Consider the following 24,433-nt stretch of genomic DNA (forward strand, 5'->3'; position numbering starts at 1 on the left):
TTTTGAAGTACATTGTCAGAAATAATATTCAGATCTTGTTTGACAATCTCTTTAAATAAATACCTAAGCGAGATTGCTTATCTGGAAGGTTATAATGATTTGCACTCCTGAGAACAGTGCATAAATATGCCTATTTCTCCACATCCTCCTGAATATTGGGTTTTGTCAGTCTTCTGCCAATCTGATGTGCAGAAAATCTCTTTAAAAGGAAATGTATGTTTCTTTGCTTACAAGTTAGATTGGATGATTGTCGTTATGTTATTTGTCATTTATACTTTATTTGAGAATTGCATATTCAGGTCTTTTATTATTGTGGAATGTAGTTTTAAAGAATTTCTTACAGTTATATACAGATAATAAGTATTGCTAGAAATATTTTTTCTAAGTTGCACTTGTTTAAATATGTATTGTACTTATTGCTACTTGATAGTTTTTATTTTTAATGTTTATATTGTCAAAATTAATATTTTTAGACTCAAATTTGTCGTGCTTTTAACTCAGTCTTGTGCTTCTCATACAATAAAACCTTTACTACTTTTTGAATAACATTATATAGTTGTACATCTGTATAGATATATTCTTTTCATTGACGAAGTCACTGCTATAAATATAGGATGGTTTAAATTTTTTAATTGGCTAAAAAAGCTCCCAAATACTTTATTAATATTTTATATTCTTTAGTTGCTTTATGTGTAACTCCAATATTATTATTAAGATTAATAATTAGTACATCAGATGAGGCTTGATAGGGACTGTGTTTTCTTTTTTCTGTATGCATGTTCACGGCATACCTGATAGAGCCCTGGGATTGAATTTATTGTTTCTATGACTGGGATTCAGTTGCAGATAACAGTAATCACTGTAGATATTTTTAAGTAGATAGGGACCTATTTCAGAGAGGCACTTACAAAATTATTACAAGTCTTAGAGTTTCCAGAGTATTAAAATAACAATGCAGAACTAACCTTAGCTGTAATCTGAAAGCTAGGAAATTAAGAAGCTGCCCTTGTATCTGCTGCTTCCAGGTGCATGCTTGGAAGGCAGAAATCAGGAAGAAGCTGCTACAGCTTTTGGCTCTAGGGCTAAGTGCCCTTACTAGAGTTGCAAGTGACAGCACAAACGCCCTGCACTCTGCCTCTCAACACTCACAAAAGTAGGACCTGGACAGAAAACTGAAGCACTTTTGTGTATATGCTTGCCAGCAGAAACAGAAGCTACAAGCCAAAGCCTCTGCCTCATTACATCTTCCCAATATCATGTGTGGGAATTTAATTGATGAACTTAAATCAGTTTCAGAACCTGAGATGCAAGATAGTTTGGGAAAAGTAGTTTTAGTTTTAGCTGAAAATCGTCTGCAGGAAAGCACAAGGAGGGTAGAATGGATGTAGAATGCCGATCTCGCATATTTACCACAGTCATTATACATAGGAAATAATGAAAACTGGCTTACAATTTTGTTTTTCTTGTTCCTAGATTAATTTATGTGAAGAATTTAATCTCCCCTCCCCCTTTCTTTTCAGCATTTGCTAGAGGTAAATTCTTTAAAGCACCTGACAAGACTGACCCTGCAGGATCGCATTACCAAGTCTCTTCTTCATTTGCACAAGAAGAAGAAACCTCCCAGCATCAGTGCCCAGTTTCAGGTTATTTCCTATTTTACTTTTAATAAAGACGAATCTGTTTTGTTCAGATTAGCATTGAAAGGTCAGATTGATCTGCAAGATACCTGGATGGGACATGACTCACGTGTTTAAAAAACCATGCTGTTCATTTTGCTTTTCAGAAATAATCCTATTTCTGTGTCTTCTGCTTGTTTTTACATATTTTGCCAACATTGTTGTTTGTAAGTCATTCATTGCCAGTTTGGAATGGAAGAAAATGCTAATTACTTTGTATTACAGGCTTCGTTAAACAAGCTGATGGAGACTCTTGGTCAGGCAGAACCATATTTTGTAAAATGCATTCGTTCTAACGCCGAAAAGGTAAAAATGTCCTGTAAATGAGAGTTTCTAGCTCAGTTTACTTCAAACTGAGCTTTAAATTCTAAGAGTTAAATGGGTGACGGTGAGGGGTGAGCAGAGCTATCTATAATTTTTGTAAGGAAAACAGTGTTCTATATTTCTGTGGATATCTTTGTAATTTTTACACTTACCTGCCTGTGAGGTATTTATATGATGTTGATTTAGCATGTCCTAGATTTTGAGAGGCAAATACCTCTTGAAATTCCATCTTAAAAAAGTTTTATGTAAGTTTTGTTACCCTGAGATTAATCTTGTTTGCATATAAAGTATCACTCTTCAAAAACTTGCTTGGCATTTTTCATGTTTAGAGCTTCTTATCTCTATAAAACAGGGACATTCTTGATTCCTTCCTGTTTTCTATGGCAGTTCCCTCAATTAGAGCGTTGCAAAATAGGTCTAAGTGTGAACATTGTCATCTTTCTTTATATTCATCATAGGAAATATAGTTCCCAGCCTAAACAGTTAAAATCTAGTAGGAATTATGTTTAGCTTTCTTAATTCTTAAGAAGCAGTCCCCAACTCTGCTATTTACAATTTTCGTGACGTTAAGACGAGTTAACCTTTCTGTGGCTTTAAATGTTTTCATCCATATAAGAATATATTGTAATTATAGGCCCAACCTCATCATGTTTATGAGTTTATGTGAGTCAATACCTATAACCTACTGAGAATGTTCCTAACCTATACTGAGTGGTTAGTCAATATTAGCTATTCTTTTATAGTAACTGCAAAGGAAACCATTTTATTTACAGTTAAATAGAAGTTCGAGTCCTTATTATTAATTGAAACCTTGCTATACAAAGAATTCAATTAATGAAGTATTTCAGGGTGCAGAATAAGTACTAAATAAGTATTAACTACTATTATTATTTAACATAAATTGCCCATCTGACGTTTTTTCTTTGACAGCTGGTATGCCCCATCTGTCTGCAGAAAAATGTTTGGGATTGCCTTAAGGGATCATTGAGAATATTTAGAGAATAGTGAGAAATATCAGAAGCTCCAAATACATCTTCTTTTGAATGTCTTAAAAACATGCCTACTGAAATACCTGGGAATGCCAGTAGGTTATTGTGACTAGTGAGGAGTGACTACCTCCCATTAGCTTCTTCCCTATCGATGCCTATACCATGAGATATTAATTGTCAAGGACTAGAGGAATTTTTTGTTTTTGAATGTATCATACCAGTATCATCAGCAAAAAGTATTTAGAGAAATAAATTACTCTTAATCTTGTACTAGTCATTAGAAGAAGAATCTGTCAGCTCAGTTAACTGAGAGCTGTTCAGTTAACCAAGACAACTGATGGAGTGGGCAGTTGGATTCTGAGTGAGATTATATATAAAATCTTAATTAAAAACAAAAATACAGACACCCTTGACTATATATAAGTAGGCTAATATTGTTACATATTTTACAGTGACTAGACTGTGTGGCCTTCTCTAGGGGCAACTACATTCCTTTTGAGCTTTGAAGATCCTTTCCTACAACTAGAAAAGCTCGGAAGCTTGGTTTCTCTTTTTTATTAGGGTCAGGCAGTCAGAACTTTTCTGAAGCTAGCAGCTGGGGAAGTTAGATTGTCCTGTCACCTCTGCCATCTCTTAACCACATAATCTTCGGTCAATTCCTAGATATTCAAAAGTTAATCATACTTATAAGACAGACTGTAATTTGGAGATCTATTCTTCTAGGTTAATTTTTTTGTTTGTTTGCTTTATTTTAGCTGCCGTTACGGTTCAATGATGTCTTGGTACTTAGACAGCTTCGGTATACTGGGATGCTGGAGACAGTTCGAATTCGCCAATCAGGTTATAGCTGCAAATACTCTTTCCAGGTTATAATTTTATAATGATCTTTAAATAAATATGCACATCAAGTAAATTATTCCTGTCTTGCTTATTTTTTATTTGGAGCTTACTTGTTTATTTCTTTTAATTTTTCCTTTCCGTTCCATCTTTTGTATACAAAATTAAAGAAGCAGAGAGTACTCACGTCCAATCAATATCAACAATCTTATTAGCTTGCATTGTAATAGAATCCAGTACTTGACTATTCTCATTTGATCTGAATGTTTGCTGATATTGTTAACTCATAACATAACAATTCTTCACACAGATTACTCCAGTAATTGAAATAGTTCAATCAGAACTGTTTTGTTTAATAGAAAACATTCCCTTTGGCTTTTGCTAAAGTTTTCTCAGCAGGATTTTTTTCATGGCAAGCTGCTAGCAGGGCTCATAGTTATTCTCACAGCTTCTGCTGCTCTAGGTATAGAACTTATACTGAAACTTCAGCAGCTGAGCAAGTCTTTGCTGTTACTGGGAGGGAAAGCTTCATTCTTTTATACCCTGTAGTAGCTGCCACCTTTGATTATTTTTCTGCTAAAAATTTCTGATTCTGTTAAATAACTTCTTTGTTTTTTAATATAGCTTTCTCAAAAGGGATAATTCGTTTCTGTCCTTTTTTTTCTTCTCCCATTCTTCTTTGATGACAAAATACTATGTATAATACAACCCTTCCCCCTCCATTTTACAAATTAACCTTTTGTAATATTTCAAGTTAACAAGTACTTTATCGGTTTCACCTTGTTTAAAAGAATAAGAAAAGGATCAATAAAAGGGAAGTTAGGTAGGTTTAGGATCTTGTGGACATATCATTCTCTTGTGATTTTATAACATTTTCCTTTCATTTTTCAGGATTTTGTGAGCCACTTCCATGTACTTCTTCCTCGAAATATTATTCCATCCAAATTTAACATTCAGGATTTCTTCAGGAAAATAAGTCTTAATCCAGATAATTATCAAGTTGGAAAATCCATGGTAAATATACCTACAGTCTTTGTTAAAACAGAGTGTATTTTTGTGTTGAAATAATGACAGTCTTAGCCTATGAGAATGTTTTATATTAAAAAAAAACAAAAAACAAAGTGTACCAGATGTCATAAGGAAATTGATTAGGCCAAGATTTATTATTTAATAATATAGTCACTATTAATCTAAGAGCTTCTGACCAATTCTCTAGTTCTGCCTATAATTTTAGCTTTCTAAAAATCACCTCTCTCCAGTGTTCTAATGTAATCTCCAATTCTACTTGCCCAAAGTCATCTTATCCTGATTTCCTTACTGTCCTTTATTGTCAACTTCTCTTTCTGTCATCCTTCTCGTTTCTTAGTCTGGAAACCATACTAATATTTGGCTTACCCTTTACTTTAATTCTTTTACAAATTTCTCTTTCTCTTTTTTCCTTACAAATGATTCTTACATTTCTCCCTTTTTCTCCATTTCTACTGCTTCCATATTCTATATCTTTAGCTCTCACTATATTTCTCTTACAGTAAACAGATCCCTCATCTAGTTTGAGTCTGTTTGTCATCTTATTTAACTCTATCCATTGTATGAAAATCATCATCTTAATAAGACTTCTTTATGTTGGCTTCTTGCTCAGTAATAACCCCCTGATAACCTCCTTATTAAATTCAAACATCCTTCTCTTTTTCAAGAACCTCCATATTGTGATTTCAAACTATTAAATATCTTCACTATGAAGATTGTTTCATTGTCCCCCATATGTGCCTTTATCATTATTTCCAACTCCCTATTTTGCTCAGATGGGGTTCTCTGTCTCTTGCCCTTTATTAGTTTACTGTTTTTCCTCTTCGTTACCTAATGTCTACGTGCTATTCTTAAAAAAAAAATTTATATTTTTATTTTTTCAATTATAGTTGACATGCAATATTATATTAGTTTCAGGTATACAACACAGTGATTAGACTTCTATATAACTTATGAAGTGATCACTCTGATAAATGCAGTACCCATCTGACACCATGAATAATTATTACTATATTTCCCATGCTATACTCTATAACCCCATGACTATTTTCTAACTACCAATTTATACCTCTTAATCCCTCACCACTTCACCCATCCCCTCACATCCCAATCTGACAACCAGAAAAATTGTCTCGTATCTATGAGTTTGTTTCTGTTGTTTATTTATCCTGTTCTCTAGATTCCACATATGACATTTGTCTTTGTCTGACTTATTCCACTCAGCACAATACCCTTTACGTCCATCCATATTGTCGCAGATGGCAAGATTTCATTCTATTTTATGGCTGAGTAATATTCCATTGTATATATATACACACACCACCTCCTCTTTATCCATTTATCCATTAATAGACACCCTGGATGCCCCAATATCTTGGCTACTGTAAATAATGGGGCAATGAAGATATGGATTCACATGTCCCTTCAAGATAGTGTTTTGAGTTTCTTCAGATAACTACCCAGAAGTGAAATAATGGGTCCTTCTGGGTCTCTTATTATACCCTTTGTTGTAAAGTCTATTTTGTGTTGCATAAGTATTGCTACCCCAGTGACTTTTTGTTTTCCATTTTCATGAAACATCATTTTTCATCCCTTTACTTTCAATCTGTGTGTGTTTTTTAATCTGAAGTGAGTCTCTATAGAGAGCTTATGTAAGAGTCTTGTTTTCTTATCCATTCAGCCCCCCAATCTTTTGATTTCAGCATTTAATCCATTTATATTTAAAGTAATTGTTGTCAGATGTGTAGTTATTACCATTTTATTATTCATTTTTTAAATTTTTTTTCCTTTTTCCATCTTCTTCCTAAAGAAGTCTCTCTAATGTTTTCTGTAACACTGGCTTGGTGATGATGAACTTCTTTAGCTTTTTCTTATCTGGGAAGCTCTTTATCTGTCCTTCGATTCTAAATCATAGCTTTGCTGAGTAGAGTAACCTTGGTTGTAGTTCCTTGCTTTTCATCATTTGAATATTTCCTGCCAATCCCTTCTGGCCTGCAAAGTTTCTGTTGAGAAATCAGCTGACAGTCTTATGGGAGCTCCCTGTAGGTAACTAACTGCTTTTCTCTTGCTGCTAGTGAGATTCTGTATCTTTAACCTTTGACATTGTGTTTATGATGTGTCTTTGGTGTGGGCCTCTTTGGGTTCATCTTGTTTGGAACTCTCTGGCTTTCTGGGATTGTATGTCTATTTCCTTCACCAGGTTAGGGAAGTTTTCAATCATTATTTCTTAAAATAGGTTTTCAATTCCTTGCTCTCTCTCTTCTCCTTCTGGTATCCCTATAATGCGAATGTTGGTGTGCTTGATGCTGCCCCAGAGGCCCCTTAAACTATCCTCACTTTTTTTGGATTCTTTTTCTTGTTGGGTATCCTCTGCTGCACGTCCTCTATGTCGCTGATTCGATCCTCCGCTTCATCTAATCTACTGTTAATTCCTCCCAAGGTATTCTTCGTTTCAGTTATTGTATTCTTCATTTCTAACTGGCTCTCTTCATGTTTTCTATCTCCACTTTTATGTTTTCTCTTTGTTAAAGTTCTGAGTTCCTCTACCCTTCCCCTAAGTTCACTGAGCTATCTGCTTTTTGGGTGTGTTGACCTCAGATGGTGCTCTGGCTCAGACCAAAGCCGGACCCTGGGCATGTGGGCTGGAGCCTCCTGGGAGGAGCCCTGCCACAGGCCAAGTTCAACTGTAGCCTGTGCCTTGCCTGGGGCCACCTGGCATAAGCCACCAAACAATCTGTAGAAGGCTGCTACCCACTCTGAGCTTGGATGTGCCCCAAGTGGCCAAGCTGCAAACTGAGCTTGGCTGCCACTAGTGCTAAGCTTGGGCCTGCTCAGAGAAAGATACGGGACCCACTGAGCCAGATGCTGCTTATTTAGGTTTTGTCAACCTTTGAGAAATTTTAGGAAAATCTTCAGCATGAGCCTAGATAGGCCTTTTGTATGGAAAATCCACTGGAAGCAGCTTGGGTGGGCCGGCACATTGAGAGGGATGGGGTTTCAGGGACTCACTAATGTTATCTATGTTGCCAGAGACTCAGATATGGCAGCTGTCTGGGTCTGCAATCCAGGCAGGGGAGGGCTCAACAAAGGAACAGTGTACTGTGTCAGTACTTCTGTGTGGGAAAAAGCTTCCCCTCCAGCTCCCTCCCTGAAGCCAGACAACTCAGTTCCTCTCCATATGTCCCTTGTGCCTTTCAAGCTCCTGCCCCAGCGGTGGAGCTCAAAGCGAGTGAGTTCATCAGTGGTCAGTCCATGTGTGGGCCCCTTAAGAGGAAAGTCTGAGGCTTCTTCAGCTCTCCGTCTCACTTAGCCATAATCTTCACTGGTTTACACAGCCAGAAATTTTGGGTACTTCTCTTCCTGGCACTGGAACCCTGAGCGGGGAGCCCAGTACGGGCTGGGACTCCTCACTCTTCCCAGGGGGCCTCTGCAGCCGAAGTATCACTTCCAATTCTCAACTGCCGGATATGAAATCAGCCTGTTTCGTGTCTGCCTCTCCTATCAGTCTCAAAGTGGCCTCTTCTATGTGTCCCCAGTTTTAGGACTTATGTTCAGCTAGGCTTCAAGTTACTCCCATGATGGCTATTCTGTAGTTGTAATTTTGATGTGATTGTGAGAGGAGGCAAGCGTAGCATTTACCTACTCCACCATCTTGACTGGAAACTTATGTGCTCTTTTAAAAAATATTTATTTATTTATTGTTGACAAAAATGAGAGGTGATGCATATGCTGATTAATGTGATTGTGGTAATCATTTTACAATATATACATACATTAAAACCTTACATAGTATACCTTATATATATATATTATATATATCATATATATATGATATATATATATATATATGATATATATATATATATATGATATATATATATATGTGTGTGTGTGTATGTATGTATGTCTAAGTTTTCTTTGCATTCCCCTAAATTTCTAAAGATTTTTTAATGGAATGAATGGAGTAATAGCTTTGGGCAACATACTGGGTTTCAGAAAGGCTTATTATTCATGTTATGATCAAATCTCAATATCTATGGTTCTCAACTTATTTTTCTCCACCCCAATATCCTTGAAAAATATGATATACTACCAGTAGTACATTGGCTCATGATGGTGAATTTCCCAAGGGAATAATGTATCACAATCTCTGGCACTGACATTTTTGTACTCATACTCACCTTCCCATTTCTCCTTCTGTATTCTGTTTTCTTTTTAATTTGGGAATAACTAGTTTGGATAAATTGATATAAATATTTATCAGTACTGATTTTACATATCTACCACTGTCTTTGTTCTTCTCTAAAAAAGCTTATCACAGAAGGGATTATTCATGAAATAAATTTTCTCATTTTTTTCTTAAACTGTATACCTCATCCTTCTTCCTTCTGGTAGGTGTTTCTGAAAGAGCAAGAACGACAACACCTACAAGATTTGCTTCACCAGGAGGTGCTTCGCAGAATCATATTGTTGCAGCGATGGTTCAGGGTTTTGTTGTGCAGGCAGCATTTCCTTCATCTGAGACAGGCATCCATTATTATCCAGGTGGGAAGCAAAAGATTCCTTGCATGATATTGGCTAGTTTATTTGGCCTTTGCTTTAGTAACGAGAAATGTTTTACTGCGAAACATATAAATAAGAATGTAAACTTCTTCAGAGATGACAATGTGTCCTCATTTTTGAAATGTTGATAGTATCCACATGTAATATAGCCTATTAATAAATATTGATGGAGCTGAATTTAAATTAAATTGAATTTATATTTATAATGGCTTATATTTATAATGGCTTATATTTATAATGGCTTATGATCAGGGCAGAAGAGTATGTGCCTTAGTTTTTGTTGATATTGTTATTTTTATTTAATAGTTTTCTGAATGATATTTGAATGTTATACATACATTGTTGTTGTTAGGTACTCATCCTGGATTACAGGTACCTTATTTCCCATTTATCTGTTTTATTTTCTCCCCTATTGATTTATATGATGACTGTTTTCCACAGGACTTTTTCTGTTAGTACAAGAAAATCTTTAATATCTTAATCTTTGAAATGTGTGCATGTTGACCTTAAGTCCATTAATATCGGTAAATTGTAGCATAAGAATGTAATGTAATTTGTTAAAATTAATGTGTAGGGCATGAAAGTACCAAAAAATTTTAAATGATTTTAAGTTCTGTAATTAACTTTATTGAGGTAGTTGTTTTAACCAAGCATATCCAGAGAAGAAAACTTTTTTTAATCACTCACAATTTAGGTCTTTAGCCAATTACCCTCTAATTATGACATAAGAAATTTATTTTTTCCCTTTTTCTATGAAAATGTGGTATAAGATATGACAACAGTTTCAATTATTTTGTCTTCCCCCCAGCAATTCTGGAGGAATTATCTAAATCAGAAGCGAGTCAGAGATGCAGCTATGCAGAAGGATCCTTTACTTAAGGCTAGCGCAGCTACCCTTCTCCAGGCTTCCTGGCGTGCTCACTTAGAGAGGCAACGGTATTTGGAACTCCGGACTGCAGCCATCATCATCCAGCGGAGTTGGAGGGAACACTGTAGGCTCAGGCACATGGCTGCTGTCTGCATACAGGCAAGATGGAAAGGCTACAGGGAAAGTAAGAGGTATCAAGAACAAAGGAACAAAATTATCCTTTTGCAGTCAATATGTAGAGGATTCGGAGCAAGACAAAGGTAATCTTTGTTGTTACAATAATTACTTTTTTTTCTTCCTAAGTATGTTGTTTATACCTCTGTTCTAGCAGTTGCCTAACTTGTATTAGAATTGGTTATATATAATTTGTCTTCTCCACTAAACTGTGATACTCCTAGCAGTTTTAACTTACACTGAGTTGTCTATAATAGAAGCTAAATAAGTGTTTATTGAATTAAATTAGATTGAAAATCTACGTGGGTTTGTGGTTATAACTGCTGAGTCAACTTTTATATTGGATTCATTAAAAATTGTCAATATGCAACTGGTTTTACCTTTAGAAACTTTATTTTCAATGGTAAGGTTTACCTTAAAATAAGGATATTATTAAATGAGAGCTTTACTTCTGATTTATTTTTGAGTAGAACGCAATTAGGAATAATATACTTAATGAAATATAGTCTCACTCAAGGAAATAGAATTATGAAATGTGCATCCAAGTTAATTTGAGAAATACTTAGGTATTATAAAAAGAAAATTTTGAGACTTTCCATTTTTTTCTTAAATTTTTAGTAAATGCATTCTCTCTAGTGGTAACCAAGAGAAATCTCTAACCCACTTTTTTTCTATTTTAATATAGATTTAAAACTTTGAAAGGACAAAGACTAAAAGAAACAAAACTAGAATCCGAATTGACAAATACTGAGCCATATGGAGCTCTTAATATTCAGGGTTCAGACCCTTCAGAATGGGAGGATTGTTCGTTTGACAACAGAGTAAAAGCTGTAGAGGAATGTAAATCTGTGATAGAGAGTAATCGAATTAGTTCAGTGGACAGCTTGCGGGAGTCCCCAAACAAGCGACAGGAGAGAGCCAGAAGCCAAAGCGGTGTGGATTTGCAGGAAGATGTGATTGTAAGAGAGAGACCCAAGTCCTTGGAAGATCTCCACCAGAAAAAAGTAGGTCGGGCCAAAAGAGAAAGTCGGAGAATGAGGGAACTGGAACAAGCTATATTTAGCTTAGAATTGCTGAAAGTTCGTTCTCTTGGTGGTGTGTCTCCTTCAGAAGAACGCAGATGGTCTGCAGAACTGATGTCCGAGGGCCTTCAGTCTCTACAGGATACACCTGATAGTGAAAGCTCTCAAGGAAGCTTGGAACTTCTGAGCTGTGAGGAAAGCCAAAAGAGCAAACGAGAGTCCATAATTTTGGATGAAGGAGATTTGCATTTTCTTCCACCTAAGATATCTAGGAGTCCAAAATTTGATTCACAGGACAATGCCCTTAGTGCCTCAAGTGAAACTACATTGATTCAAAAGGGAGCACCCTCTGACTCTATGCATTTGAAGAATGGGACTATGAAAGAAAACTTGGTTTGCAGTTCTGAATCTATTACTTGTAAGCCACAGCTGAGAGATTCCTTTATTTCAAGTAGTCTGCCTACATTTTTTTATATTCCCCAGCAGGACGCATTGAAAACAAGTTCCCAAGTAGACACAAATGTCCAGAAAAATAAACTATTGGAAAGTGAAGAAACACTTCCAGCTCTTACTTTGGCTGTCAACAGGGAAGGCAGAAAGTATCACTTCTTAGGAGAAAATCAAATTGTTGCTGCTTTGAATACAGATTCTTCTAATACTGTGCTTAGGAAGTTGGAAAAGCTAAACACTGAGAAGGAAGAAAGGCAGAAGCAGTTGCAGCAGCAGAATGAAAAAGAGATGATGGAACAGATTCGCCAGCAAACAGATATTTTAGAGAGAGAGCGTAAAGCCTTCAAGACAATTGAAAAGCCAAGAATGGGGGAGTCTTTCCTGGTTCCATCTTTTCACCAATCAAAGCAAAGAGTAGAGAGGCCATCCTCTCTCCTTATCCTAAATACCCCAAATAAGGAAGAACCCAGTGTACTAGGACCTTCACCAGTAACTGTAAAAGAGGCAGCTCTTGCTCCAAAATACGGTCCCTCTGTTCACTTACCCCTGAAAGACCGACCTGTCACCCTGTTCTTTGAAAGAAAAGAAAGCCCATGCCAATCTAGTACTGTCAATGAATTATCCAAGACAGACAGAATGTGTACTCAACTCAATGTAGCCTGTAAACTCTCTAATAATCGCATTTCAAAAAGAGAACACTTTAGGCCGACTCAGTCTTATGGCCATTCTTCTGATGACCCTTCCAGAGATGGAACTACTAGGGCCATTTTCTTCACACCAAAAGACAATACGAATATTTCTCTGTAAGTGAAATGTTTGTTTATTTTTATGTATAAATGGGAAACTTTTTGGAGAATTTTACAGGCATACCTCAGATATTGCGGGTTTGGTTCTAGACCACCGCAGTAAAGTGAATATCCCAATAAAGTGAGTGGATCTTTTTGCTGGTGGAGGGGCTTGCCTTCAATTTTTAAAAATCACAGCATCTGTGAAGTGCAATAGAACCAGGTATGCCTTGATCTGCCCTAACTATTTGTATGGGTGCTACTCAAATTAGCCATTTTCTTTCTATAAAAAAATTCTCTACTTGACTCCACCAACCACCTGAAATTGGATATAATTATACCCTAGGAATCTTTAAGCACAGATAGCAGAGTTTTTGGTTCCTCTCTATTAACTGAAAAAGCATTTGTAAAGGGTAATACAGTGCCTATAAACATAGTAGGCATTCAGCAAATGCTGGTTGCCCTGGAGCTGTTCGTTAGATGTCAGGCTTTAAAGTTAATGTGCTTTGTCACAGCTGTTGTCTTATTTTTGTTCTTCACAACTTTTTTCTACTTTTTTTGTGGTAAAACACATAACAAAATTTACCGACTTTACCATTTTTAAATATAGAGTATAGTAGTATTAACTATGTGCACATTGTTGTGCAGCAGCTCTCTACAACCTTTTCATCTTGCAAAAACAAACTCTATTACCCATTGAACAACTCCCCTCCCCTTACCCCAAACCCCTAAAAACAACGATTCTTCTTTCTGTTTCTAAGATTTTGATTACATTAGCTACCTCATATAGGTGGAAGTTCGTTACTTTTAAGTTTTCTTAACTAGTGGTTGCCACAAGAAATGCATTTTTTAAGTGATAAATAAAAATAGATTTGATAAATTTTAAGATATTTGTATTAAATCTTTGTATACAGTGGATTCTTTCAGTTCTTGTGGGAGATCACTATTTAAATGAAAAGGGGGCTGTATCTTAGAGCTACAAAATTAAATTTTGTGTTAACTATGAAAATAACTTTTTCTCTCTTATCTTTAAAAGCCCGAGCTTTTAAATCTTTTAGTCTTTAAAATTGCATACAGATTTTATAGACACCCTTTGTAAATGTGAGTGAGAGATCATTGGTGTTTTATTTTTCCACTATGAAATATATTTGGACTAAATGATAATTTGAGGTCCTGTTCCTGCCCATTACACTAGAAATTGCCCAGAAGTTCTAAGACTCTGTGTAGCCCATCAGAGTGTTAAAAACATTTCCTGTCTTTCTGATTAAGTTTAGTGATGTGAGGAGTGTGTGTGTGTGTGTGTAGAGTTGTTAGATCCATAAATCTGTTTTGTAGAGGGCTTATTTGTAGGTTTTATTAAAAAAAACTACTAGGTGGACCTAGAGGGTATTATGCTAAGTAAAATAAATCAGACAGAGAAAGACAAGTACCATATGCTCTCACTTATATGTGGAATCTAAAGAACAAAATAAACTAAAAAACAAAACATTCATAGATAATGGAGACCAAACTGATGGTTACCAGATGGGAGGAGGTTTGAAGGGAATAGTCTGATGGGAATAGTATTTGCTAACCTAAAATACTTACCAGGTATTTTATGATTAAGAGTAAAAGACTCCTTCTAAGACTAATTCTCAAGATTTAGGATTTGATATTTTTCCTTTCTCATCATTAAATCCATTTCATTTCTTGAGCTAATTCTGCTACTGTTCTTAAGCATATGTCATAGTAGTGGAATATACCCAGTGATTACCAGGGCAGAGCCTCTAGTAATTCATTCAAACGTGTAAATTCTTAATAATACTATAGATTAGGTAAGCAGGAAATTTTTGATATATTGTTTTAGGAACTGAAAAAGATCTGGAAATATTTATGGAAGTTGTTGAAATTCTTTGTCCTGGCTATACCTTAAGATTGCTGCCATGGGATATCTGCTAGGAACTGAAGTGTAATCCTGCTTTTTTATCCTAAGTGTCAACAAGGAAGCCTTAAACAGTGGAAATCCTCAACCCCATAAACAAAATGAACCAACTTGGAAATCCGTGAAATTAACTGGGCCGGGCCAAGGAGAGGTAAGTATTGAATTTTGTTTATCTGTCTTCTATGCAAAATAGATGCATAGTATTTTGGAAGTTATCGTTCTTATAGATAGAGCATCTCATCTACTCATTTACTCCCAAGAATTTATAGAGAAAGAAGCTACGAGTTAAGTGTGTATACTTAAGGAGGTATACTTTAGGCAGGGAATGGTGCCTGAAAACCCAGATTATATTTACAAAAGAAGTTGCTAAGAAAAAGAAGGCAATTTATGCAAGTGACTTTGGTGACTTACTATGGCAGTGAAAGATGACTTCCTTGGCTATAGAGAAGAACAGTGTAGATTTAGCTTCCATTCTCATCTTTTGTCCAGAGTAATGTATATGAATTGCTTTTGGTTATTTCTGTCACTTCTAGTGGAAAGGGCATGGTGGGGTGGAGGGATGTTTCAAGAAATTCATGAGCTCTCTGATGTCTTTCATTGGCATCATCTCCAAAAAACCCAAAACAAAACATTGTTGTGTTATGTGTTTTATCATTTGGTCAAGCAGGTTGCCAGACCGGCCCATAAAAAGAAAGCTCGAATGGCGCGGACGCGCTCCGATTTCTTGACTAGAGGTACTTTTGCCGATGGGGAGGGGGATACAGAGGAAGATGATTACGATGACATTATTGAGCCCCTTCTCTCCCTTGACCAACCTTCTCACTCTGAGCTAGGGCCTGCACCCAGCCTGGGTCAGGCCTCTCACAGTGACTCCGAAATGGTAATTTTACAGCAATATAAGAAAAATAGGCAACGAGCAAATCTGATGAGAATAGTCTTTGCTAATATAAAGCTAACCTTCACAGCTTCTTCCCCGTATAATGGTTTGTACACGGGAAACCTCAGTGAACACAGCGAATAAGCTAAACTTTAATGGGACTTGGATAAAGGGCACTTGAACAATGTATGTCAGATCGTAAATTGGGCATCGTTAAGGTTACTTAGCACTAATATAGAAATTTTCCATGTTATGTCTTAAAAGGTCTAGAGAGCAAGGGCCCTCAATTTTTTTTCTGTAAAGGGCCAGATAGTAAGTATTTTAGAGTTTGTGGGCCATACAGTCTCTGTTGCAACTACTTAATTCTGCCACTGTAGAGTGAAAACAGCCACAGACAATAAGTAAACAAATGGGCATGGCTGTGTTCCCTCCCTGGTCTAGTGAATAGAGTATGTGTTAAACAATCAATTAAAATAGCTTCTAATTGAAATGGTAGTCTCGCTTGCTCTCTCCCTTTTTTTTTTTTTTTTTTTCAAACTTGCTTCCCCTCCCTAATTTTTTAGTGATGGAAAATGAACATGAATTTTTAAAGATTTAATGAGCAATGCCAAAAATATCTCCCTGGACCAACCCAGCCAAGTAGAAGGCTGTATATAATGTGAGTTCGTATTAATCACAAATTATAATGTTGGCATTAGGTTTGAATAAAACTGTCCTATTTTGACTAATAACTTTATCATCACATTTTAACCAAAATGAGATATATATATATATATATCAAACTATATATATATAGTTTGACAAGTATAGATATAAAGTATTTGATTTTAGAATTTTCCTAGAAAATGTACAATATAAGAACCCTGTATATCTAATATTTTCTAAAACATTTCACTGATAAAATGGAATGATAAGCATTTTATTTCCACGCATATACTTAACTGAGTTAGATCTATAATGCTCTTCTTTAGTATCTGTTCATTATGAGAGGAAAATTTTAGGATCTTCTTTTGACTCTTTAGATATTTTATCTTTGAACTGTTTTAAGCGGCTTGTGCCAAACATCTAGTTAATTAAAATTAACTAGAATATTCTCATTATCTTTTTTTGTTGGAGATAGACCCAGTTTTTACATAATAATATTGATATTCTAAGACAGAAAAAACAAAAACACATGACCTGGTCTCTAATTAGACAAATGAGTCATTACCCTGAGCCAAACTGTAGTATTGTAAAAGTTGGAAACAAACTGTATATCCCTTGATATATATAATTAGAGCCAAAATCCTCTCTTCAGTGTCGGATAAAGTAGCTCCAATTTGGCAGTACCTTGTTTTTGAGTTATAAATAACAAAACATAGTCTTATTGTATGATTAGTAAAGATAAAATTATGTAATGAAGCAAACTAATTTTAATGAAAAGTGCTGCTTATACTTTTAGTGTAAATAGGGAGCATACTTAATTCATTCTCTAAAGCATACATAGAATTTTCATTTGTGGAAGAACTCAGCCTTTGTAACTGCTGTTTTGTTCCTGAGAGTTTCCTTTGTTACAAACCTTAGTCCTTTTGGTGATAGAATTCTTTCTCACTGAGAACTCTTAACTGAGATGAAGCAGGAAGTTGGGCTTTCTGCTTGGTGCAATCAGCCCCTTTAAGTGTTCCAGCTGGTAGCCTCTGCCTATGATTCTGTTCACCTGCTTGACAAGTCACTGCATGCCAGTAGTTGTAGAGCACCCGCCCTGCACAGTGTTGTTAGTCACCTCGCCAGCTTTCTCACTGTCCTTCTATTTTCATTACTAGCTATTTTAGGAACAGGTGGTGGTGTTTGTTTCTGGTGGACATTTGCATGAAGAAGCTTTGCTTTCTAGAATATGCTGATAGATATTATTGGGCTTGGGGGTGGGAAGGGTAGGAACAGTTTTAAAATGTGTTTCTGTTTGTTTAACTTGAAAATATGCCATGTTTAATGTTCTGATATTGTGAAGATGAAGACTAATTGTTTCTAAATGGAATCTACTGAATTCTCAAAATTGAGATATCTCCAGGATTTTAAATGGGCTTGATTTTCTGGGCACTTGGATTTTAAAAAACCAGATAATGTTTTGTTTTGTTTTGTTTTGTTTCATTTTCTGGATAAAGTGCTTCTTTCACTGACATTCACTAAGAAGAGTGTCATTCAATCTTAGAAGAAATATCTAATGAGATAAAGAGAGTTCTAAATGAAATTCCCAAAGGGTGTTTGGTAACCATTACCATCTGAGTCAATGAATAGTGAATCAGTTGTTAATCTGCTGTGGAGAAGTGGAGACAAGAGTAGTAGTTTTCCTCCTTAAGATTTTAGTGTTTTTAAAAAATTTCCTACTTTGAACTCTGCCATTTGAATAACTGTTTAGTCTCTGTTTGCTGCTCACACTGGGTTCTAATACCCACTGTGCTGGCTTTTATCCAAGAAGAATGACATGTTCTTCTAGGCAGTGTTTTTAAGGTGGCTTTCATATAGTATTTAGTCTCTCATTCTTCTGAATGATGAGTTAATAAAATCATTTCTATCTCTTATTTGTAGGATTGGTGTGGGTAACAGTTTTTTTCTGTATAATTTCTTCTACCATTTCCCAGACTTAAACCACTTATTTCTATGGCTCTGAGTCCCAAATAGCTCTCCAGAATGTCTTCTTTATCTCCAGTATGATAAAACTAAATTTCTCATCTTCCTCCCCAAACTGCTGTCACTTCTTATATTGCTATTTTTGTATGTTATTCTCTTAGATACACTCCAGTCCTTATCTGTATTTAATTTTCCTTCTTTCCGCTGTCCACTCTACACAAAAACTGCCAGAAAAACCTGTTGATCAAGCAAGGCTAAGTTTTTATTAGCTTATTTTACACTAAGTAAAAATCTACCTTGACTAGGTCTTAGTAACTTAAAGGAAAGTTAAGAGAGGATGTTTATAGGATTTTAGGACCTAGGCTAGTGATTTTGAGGGCAGATATTGAAAGTTGGAAAACCAGTTGGTATTGAACAAAGTTTATGACATAAGAGGTTTGGATTGGTGGCCCCTAGACAGCAGCCACACTGTTGAATACACTTAGTATTTCTATGTGTATTTTATTCCCTCACAAAAACCAGGGACAGTTTATAGCATTGTGACTATGTTCTTTGAAGATTTGGTAGAATTTCTCTATGAAACCATTTGGGATTGGTACTTTTTTGTGGCCTAATTCCTTCATATGTTCCTTTTTTTCTTCTAGGGAAATTAGTCTTTTAAGCTTTCTGTCTCATGGGGTCAATTTTAGTAAATAATTTTTTCTTATGAAATTATCCACATCATCTAACTTTTTAGATTTATTTGCATAGAGGTCTGGAAAGTAGGCTTTTAAGATTTTTAAAAATTATCTATTCCAATGGTATTTACTTTTTGTCATTTCTTATTTTGTAGATTTATGTTTTTTTCTTTCTTCCTGTAAGTCATCTAGTCATTTGTTAACTTTTTCCAAAATAACAGGATTTTGATTTATTTATTAAACCTACCTTTTTCTCCCATTCTCCACTTATTTCTGCTTTTTATTATTTATTTCCTTGTGCTTTCTTTTGGTTTACTTTCTTATTTTTCTAGCTTTTGAGTTGGGGAGTTGAATCATTTATTTAATTTATTTTTATTGGTATAAGCTTTTAAGGCTATGAATTTTCCTCTGATTGTTACTTCAGATGTATCTTGTTTATTGTGATGTGTAAAGTTTTTATTTTATTAGAAAAATGTAATTTCAATTTATACTACTTTTTTTACCCAAAATTTGTGTAATAATATTTTTTTAGTTTTTAAATTTTTATTAGTTTCTAGTATTGTTAGATTGTGATCAAAGAGTATTTGAAATGTTTCTATTTGATCAAATTTACCAGTATTTTTTTTTTTTTACTTAATGTGATTAGTTTCTTGTGAATGTACCATGTGCATTTGATAAGGTATATTCTCTATTCAGAGTGTAAAATTTCAATACATATCCATAATTTCTACTTAATTGATTATGTTGTTTCTCTTCTAGATCTTTATTTTTTTCTACATTTGACCCGTCATATAGAGAATGTTGTGTTTAAGTCTCCTGTTATTCATTGTGTTTATGAGTTTTAGTATTTTAAAATGTCCTTTGTCACATTTAATGCCTTTTGCTTGAATTCTACTTAAACAGTAATATCATAGCTTCTGTTTTTTTATTCTATTTACCCAGAATAGTTTTGATCATCCCTTTATTTTTAGCCTTTTTGGATACTTTTGTTTTAGATATGTGTTTTGCATGCAATCTAGTTTAGTCCTGCTTTGTGAGCCAAATTATAATTTTTTTCCCCAAATAAATGAGTTAAATCTATATTTATTTATATCACTGATAGTCTCAACTCGTCCTTATAGTTTTATATTATCTGTTACATTAAATTTGCTGTGTTTACATTACATGTTTTCTTTATTTTTAAAAAATTCTTTCGATAATTAGGGAGAGTCATGTACTTGTTCTATCAATTGTTTACCTTTGTATATAACTTTTTAAAATGCTTTTAATTTGCTATTTTTTATTTAACCAATTACTGTCTAGTCATTTTTTAATGAATAATATTCTTTAATTCTCACCTACCGTGACCCAACTATTAATGAGCTATTCTAGTCTCTACTTTTCTTCTCTCATCTATTCCTATTTTTTAGATTTCTACTTTTTTAGAACATGTAATTTTGCTTATTATTCTTTCACCGTGGTCCCCACCCTTGTTGTTTTAGATCTACTATTAAATATATTAAGTGATCACATTAAATATTTGCTAAAGTTTCCCTGTTCTCTTGGTTGGATGAAGCTCTCCCATAGTAGATTACTCACAAAGGGCTCATAGATATGGAATTCCCTGAGTTCTTTTTAAAGGCTTGATATTTGAAGGGACATATTGGCTACATATAAAATCATTAATTCATACTTTCTTTTCCTGAGTTTTTTGAAAATGCTAATTTATTGTTTTCTGGCTTTATTTGTTATTTTTGGTAAGTCTATTGCCAGTTTAATTTTCTTGCCTTTATAAGTTATTTGATCTTTTTGGAGGCCTTCAGAATTTTTTCTTTATATTTAAAGTTTAGGATGTATCTTCAAGTTGATCATGATAGATTAATTACCCTATATACTTGCAGAACTCTGTCAATATGTAAATTCTGGTTTTGCTTTATTTTCGGTAAGTTTTCATGGATTATAGTTTTGAATTTTAGTCATGCATTGTTTTATTTTTCTTGTTTAGAGTCTCCGATTATAAATAAGTTTTTTCTTCTTTTCCTTTCTTCCGTTTCAGTCACCTTCTTTCTGACCCTTTTTATCTTATTTCTTTATATCATTTTATATTTTTCATTATCTAACTTCCTTTATTCAATCCCCTTTAAATTTCCATTTGTAATTTTTTTCTCTTACATATCTTATAGTCTTCATTTCACTATCTCATTTCTTTTCTCAGTTCATTCAACTCTTTTTATCTCTTTCTGGTCTTTCACATAGATAAGGATATTTAATTCATTTTTGAGTTACAATTTTCTGTTTCATGCTTCGTTTTTGGGGGGAGTGGAGTGGGTAGTAGAGTTAAGGAACCGAGTCGTTTTGGTTCTAATTTTGGTTTTCGTTTTATTTGTTTTCTTATTGTAGCTTATGTAGATTATGAATGTTTTAATTTATTTGTTTTATGCAGTGGGGTTAGTTTATAAGATAATGAATTCAAGAACTTTCTCTTCTGCCTGTGTAGCAAAGTTCAGTTTCTTTTAGATAACCTGTTTTGGGTTTGTCTTTTGTGTGTGTGGTAGTAGAGGCAATGTTGAGCCCTCCATTATTTTACTTCTCTTTTGCCTTGCTGGATTCTAAATTTTCCCTTTCTGCTCCTTTTCTTCTTTACTGCTCAATCTCCAAAAGGCACCTTTTCCTTCCTTTTTACCTTGTTTTTTTCTCCAGAAGTGATGCCTCTAAAAATATGTCACCGTGAATCACATGCCATTTTAAGTTCTTTTTCTTTAGTCAGTTCTCTAATCTACCAGTACTCAGTAACATTTGTGTCCGTTTTGAGTCATTATAGATGGATTGATTTTTCTCCTCATTCTCGGTATATATTCTTACTTCTTTGCATGCCTAGTTATTTCTTACTGGATGCCCAACTTTCTGAATTTTGCCATGTTGGACGCTGGATACTTTTATATTTGATTAATATTCTTAAGCCTGTTATATTCCAGCAATATTCCAGAGACTTATTCTAGAAGCACCTTGGTCCTTTTATGTCTTCCTTTTAAGGTTTATTAGGCTTACTGTGTTGAGTACTGGAAATTTGTCAAGGGAGTAGATTTCAGGTGCTCTCACCACCAAAGGAAAAATAAGGTAACTGTGTGCGGAGATGATATGTTAATTAGCTTGACTGCTGTAATCATTTTACTATTAAGTAAAGATTTGTTAGGCTCAAACAGAGCAGTACTTAGTCTAGACTGTTGAGGCAAGATTTTCTGTGTGCTTTACCCAATGCCCTGGGAATCATTAAGTTATGTTCTGTTACTCTTGGGCACAGGCACTATTGCTGGCCTTCTGTGAGTGCTGAGCACTATTACCTTTAATCCTTTCAGGTGGTCCTTTCCCTGGTCTTGGGTAGTTGTCTGACACAGAAATGTTGCTTAGTACTCAGTAAATTCTCAGTGGGGACCCTCTGATGATCTTTGTGCATCTCTCTCTCCAGTACTCTGTCTTTTGGTTTCTGGTTACCTTGGTCTCTCTGGATTTTCAGCTTCGTGTGTTCAACTCAGAGTCAGCCAAGATTTGCCTGGATTCCCCCTCTTTGTGTAACAGCCTGGAAACTGTCTCAAGGCTCTAAGCTAGAGATGGGAAACTGAGAGATGTTTCCCATCTCTCAGGATAACTGTTTGTCATCTTGATAACTGCTGTTTCATATTATTTTATGTGGGGTTTTATTATGTTTCTGATTTTAACTTGGGTTGTTTCAGGCAAGAGGATAAAACAGGTTCCTGTTACTCTATCTTTGCCGGAAGCAGAAGTTTGTTCTTAATTTTAACAACTCAGGATCATTTCTGTTGATAAGGCCATAGTCAAGCAGACTAAAGGGCTGAAGAAAAGATATTATAACTATAGAAGAATGAAATACTAGGAAATTACTTGAAATGGTAACAAGAAATTCTCTCCTCCAAATGGAATTGTCTTTAAAAAGGCACACTGTAAACAAATGGAACAAGAATTGCCAACTGAAATTCAGGTTCCAGTTTGATAGCCATGTAATTTGTTTATAACTTAGACAATTATTGGTGATAATAATTTTTTATTCTTTGGTACTTTGGTTTTCCTTATCTTCCTGTGTTCTTGTTCTTTTAAATCTTTTACTGGATATAATAAGAATCTATAATAGCAAGTTAAGCCATAAAAATAATTATCATCTTTTAGGGACAAATAAAAGGAAGTATGAAAGAATTAGCATTCTATATTTATCAGATCCTGGATCTTTTGTCTGTATCTTTAGATGGTTTTGACTTTTTTCTTACCTTTCTACTTGATAGTCTTTGTAAAATTGTCAGAAAACATGAGCTGGTAGGTCCTTTTCAGCATTTTCATTGACCCAAGTTCTCTTTACTTCAGATTACTTTAGAAAATTAATCATTTTTTTTTAAGTAGGTTCTTTTATTTCATAGACTCTCTGAATAATATTAATATATATATTTTCTATGTTTTTTAATAGGTATAATTCTTAAATTCTATAACCTGAGTTTTAATTACAGTACTATGATGTAGTTTCTTGGTTTTAAAGTCTTTCACGTATATACTTATTACAGACCTCACAGCGATTTTCTTCAGTTGATGAAGAAGCAAAGCTTCATAAGACTATGTCTCAAGGAGAGATTACTAAGTTGGCAGTGAGACAGAAGTCTTCAGATTCGGATATAAGGTATAAAGTATACCCTGAGAGTTAATAGGGATAATATAATTTTATTTTCTAATTCTCTATAGTTAAGTACTGAGTCTCTTTTTAAAAGCATAATTGATAGAGCAGCTAGTTTTGAAATGTAACTGTTCTCAACAAATATTAAATACCTGCTGTGTGTGTGACAAGCACATCAGATATATAAAATGAGCTTTATCTTTCTATATGTTTAGCAGTATGATTTGGGTGAAATCTTTAAATCATTGTATGACTTGTGATTTTTTGATGTAAAAGAAAAGAAATTAGACTAGATGAAATTGAAAGTATTTTCCAGCTTTGGACTTGGATTCTATTCTGAGTTAAGTGTACTGCAAATGGAACTGGAAAAGACTTTCAGGAAATAAATCTATTCTCTCTAAGAGAGTACATGGAATTTTTATTTGTCAGACAATTACCTTTGTTCTTTATTGTGTTATATAAGGCATTCAGGCCCTCATTGAGCACTTGAAGATCACACCGAAATCTGTCTGGTTCATAATCATATTAAAGACCTCTTCTTTAATGACTATAGAGGCATCATGCAAGGTAACCCAAATCCAGAGTAGATTATGTTGGAGATCACATTTTGGCAAGCAAGATACGACATAATAGTAAGAATATACAGGTGGAGATAGCAGATTAAATATATAATAATTTAATTTCCACTTCCTTTTCCAAAATTGCTAAAATGACAAAACCTATACAGGACAAAAAACAACAGCAGCGCAATAGGAGACAACCATAAGAAAACTGTGGAATCCAAAAAGTAAATAAATTTTAAATGTCTTGATAGGAGAAAGCTGAATCTTAAACTAACTCAGTAAGGCTCAGAAAGAAGCATCAAGTTGACCGATCTGCCCCAATCCTAGCAGAAAATAGGAGATTTATTCCTTGGAAAAGATAAACAAAAAATCTCTGCACTGAGAGGTTACCAGATACAGTTGAGGACTAGGGTACATGCT

General features: G+C 34.6%; 1 protein-coding gene across 6 annotated transcripts in view; it reads left to right on the top strand.

Annotated features, from left to right (window-relative positions):
- The window catches only part of MYO9A (myosin IXA), a 237,897-nt gene that overhangs the window by 146,311 nt on the left and 67,153 nt on the right, over positions 1-24,433 (top strand). For 4 of the 6 annotated variants that reach the window (XM_039856603.1, XM_039856602.1, XM_039856607.1 and 1 more), the window contains 10 exons: positions 1,521-1,643; positions 1,902-1,982; positions 3,745-3,855; positions 4,718-4,840; positions 9,248-9,397; positions 10,224-10,543; positions 11,143-12,732; positions 14,687-14,786; positions 15,300-15,515; positions 23,344-23,456. In XM_039856603.1, the coding sequence (XP_039712537.1) occupies positions 1,521-1,643; positions 1,902-1,982; positions 3,745-3,855; positions 4,718-4,840; positions 9,248-9,397; positions 10,224-10,543; positions 11,143-12,732; positions 14,687-14,786; positions 15,300-15,515; positions 23,344-23,456 (2,927 nt within the window). The remainder of the gene's footprint in view (positions 1-1,520; positions 1,644-1,901; positions 1,983-3,744; positions 3,856-4,717; positions 4,841-9,247; positions 9,398-10,223; positions 10,544-11,142; positions 12,733-14,686; positions 14,787-15,299; positions 15,516-23,343; positions 23,457-24,433) is intronic. The other 2 variants (XM_039856604.1, XM_039856608.1) reach the window with 2 other exon arrangements.

The sequence above is a fragment of the Pteropus medius genome, unplaced genomic scaffold (genome assembly GCF_902729225.1).
Source record: "Pteropus medius unplaced genomic scaffold, Ma_sr-lr_union100, whole genome shotgun sequence".
Taxonomy (NCBI): domain Eukaryota; kingdom Metazoa; phylum Chordata; class Mammalia; order Chiroptera; family Pteropodidae; genus Pteropus; species Pteropus medius.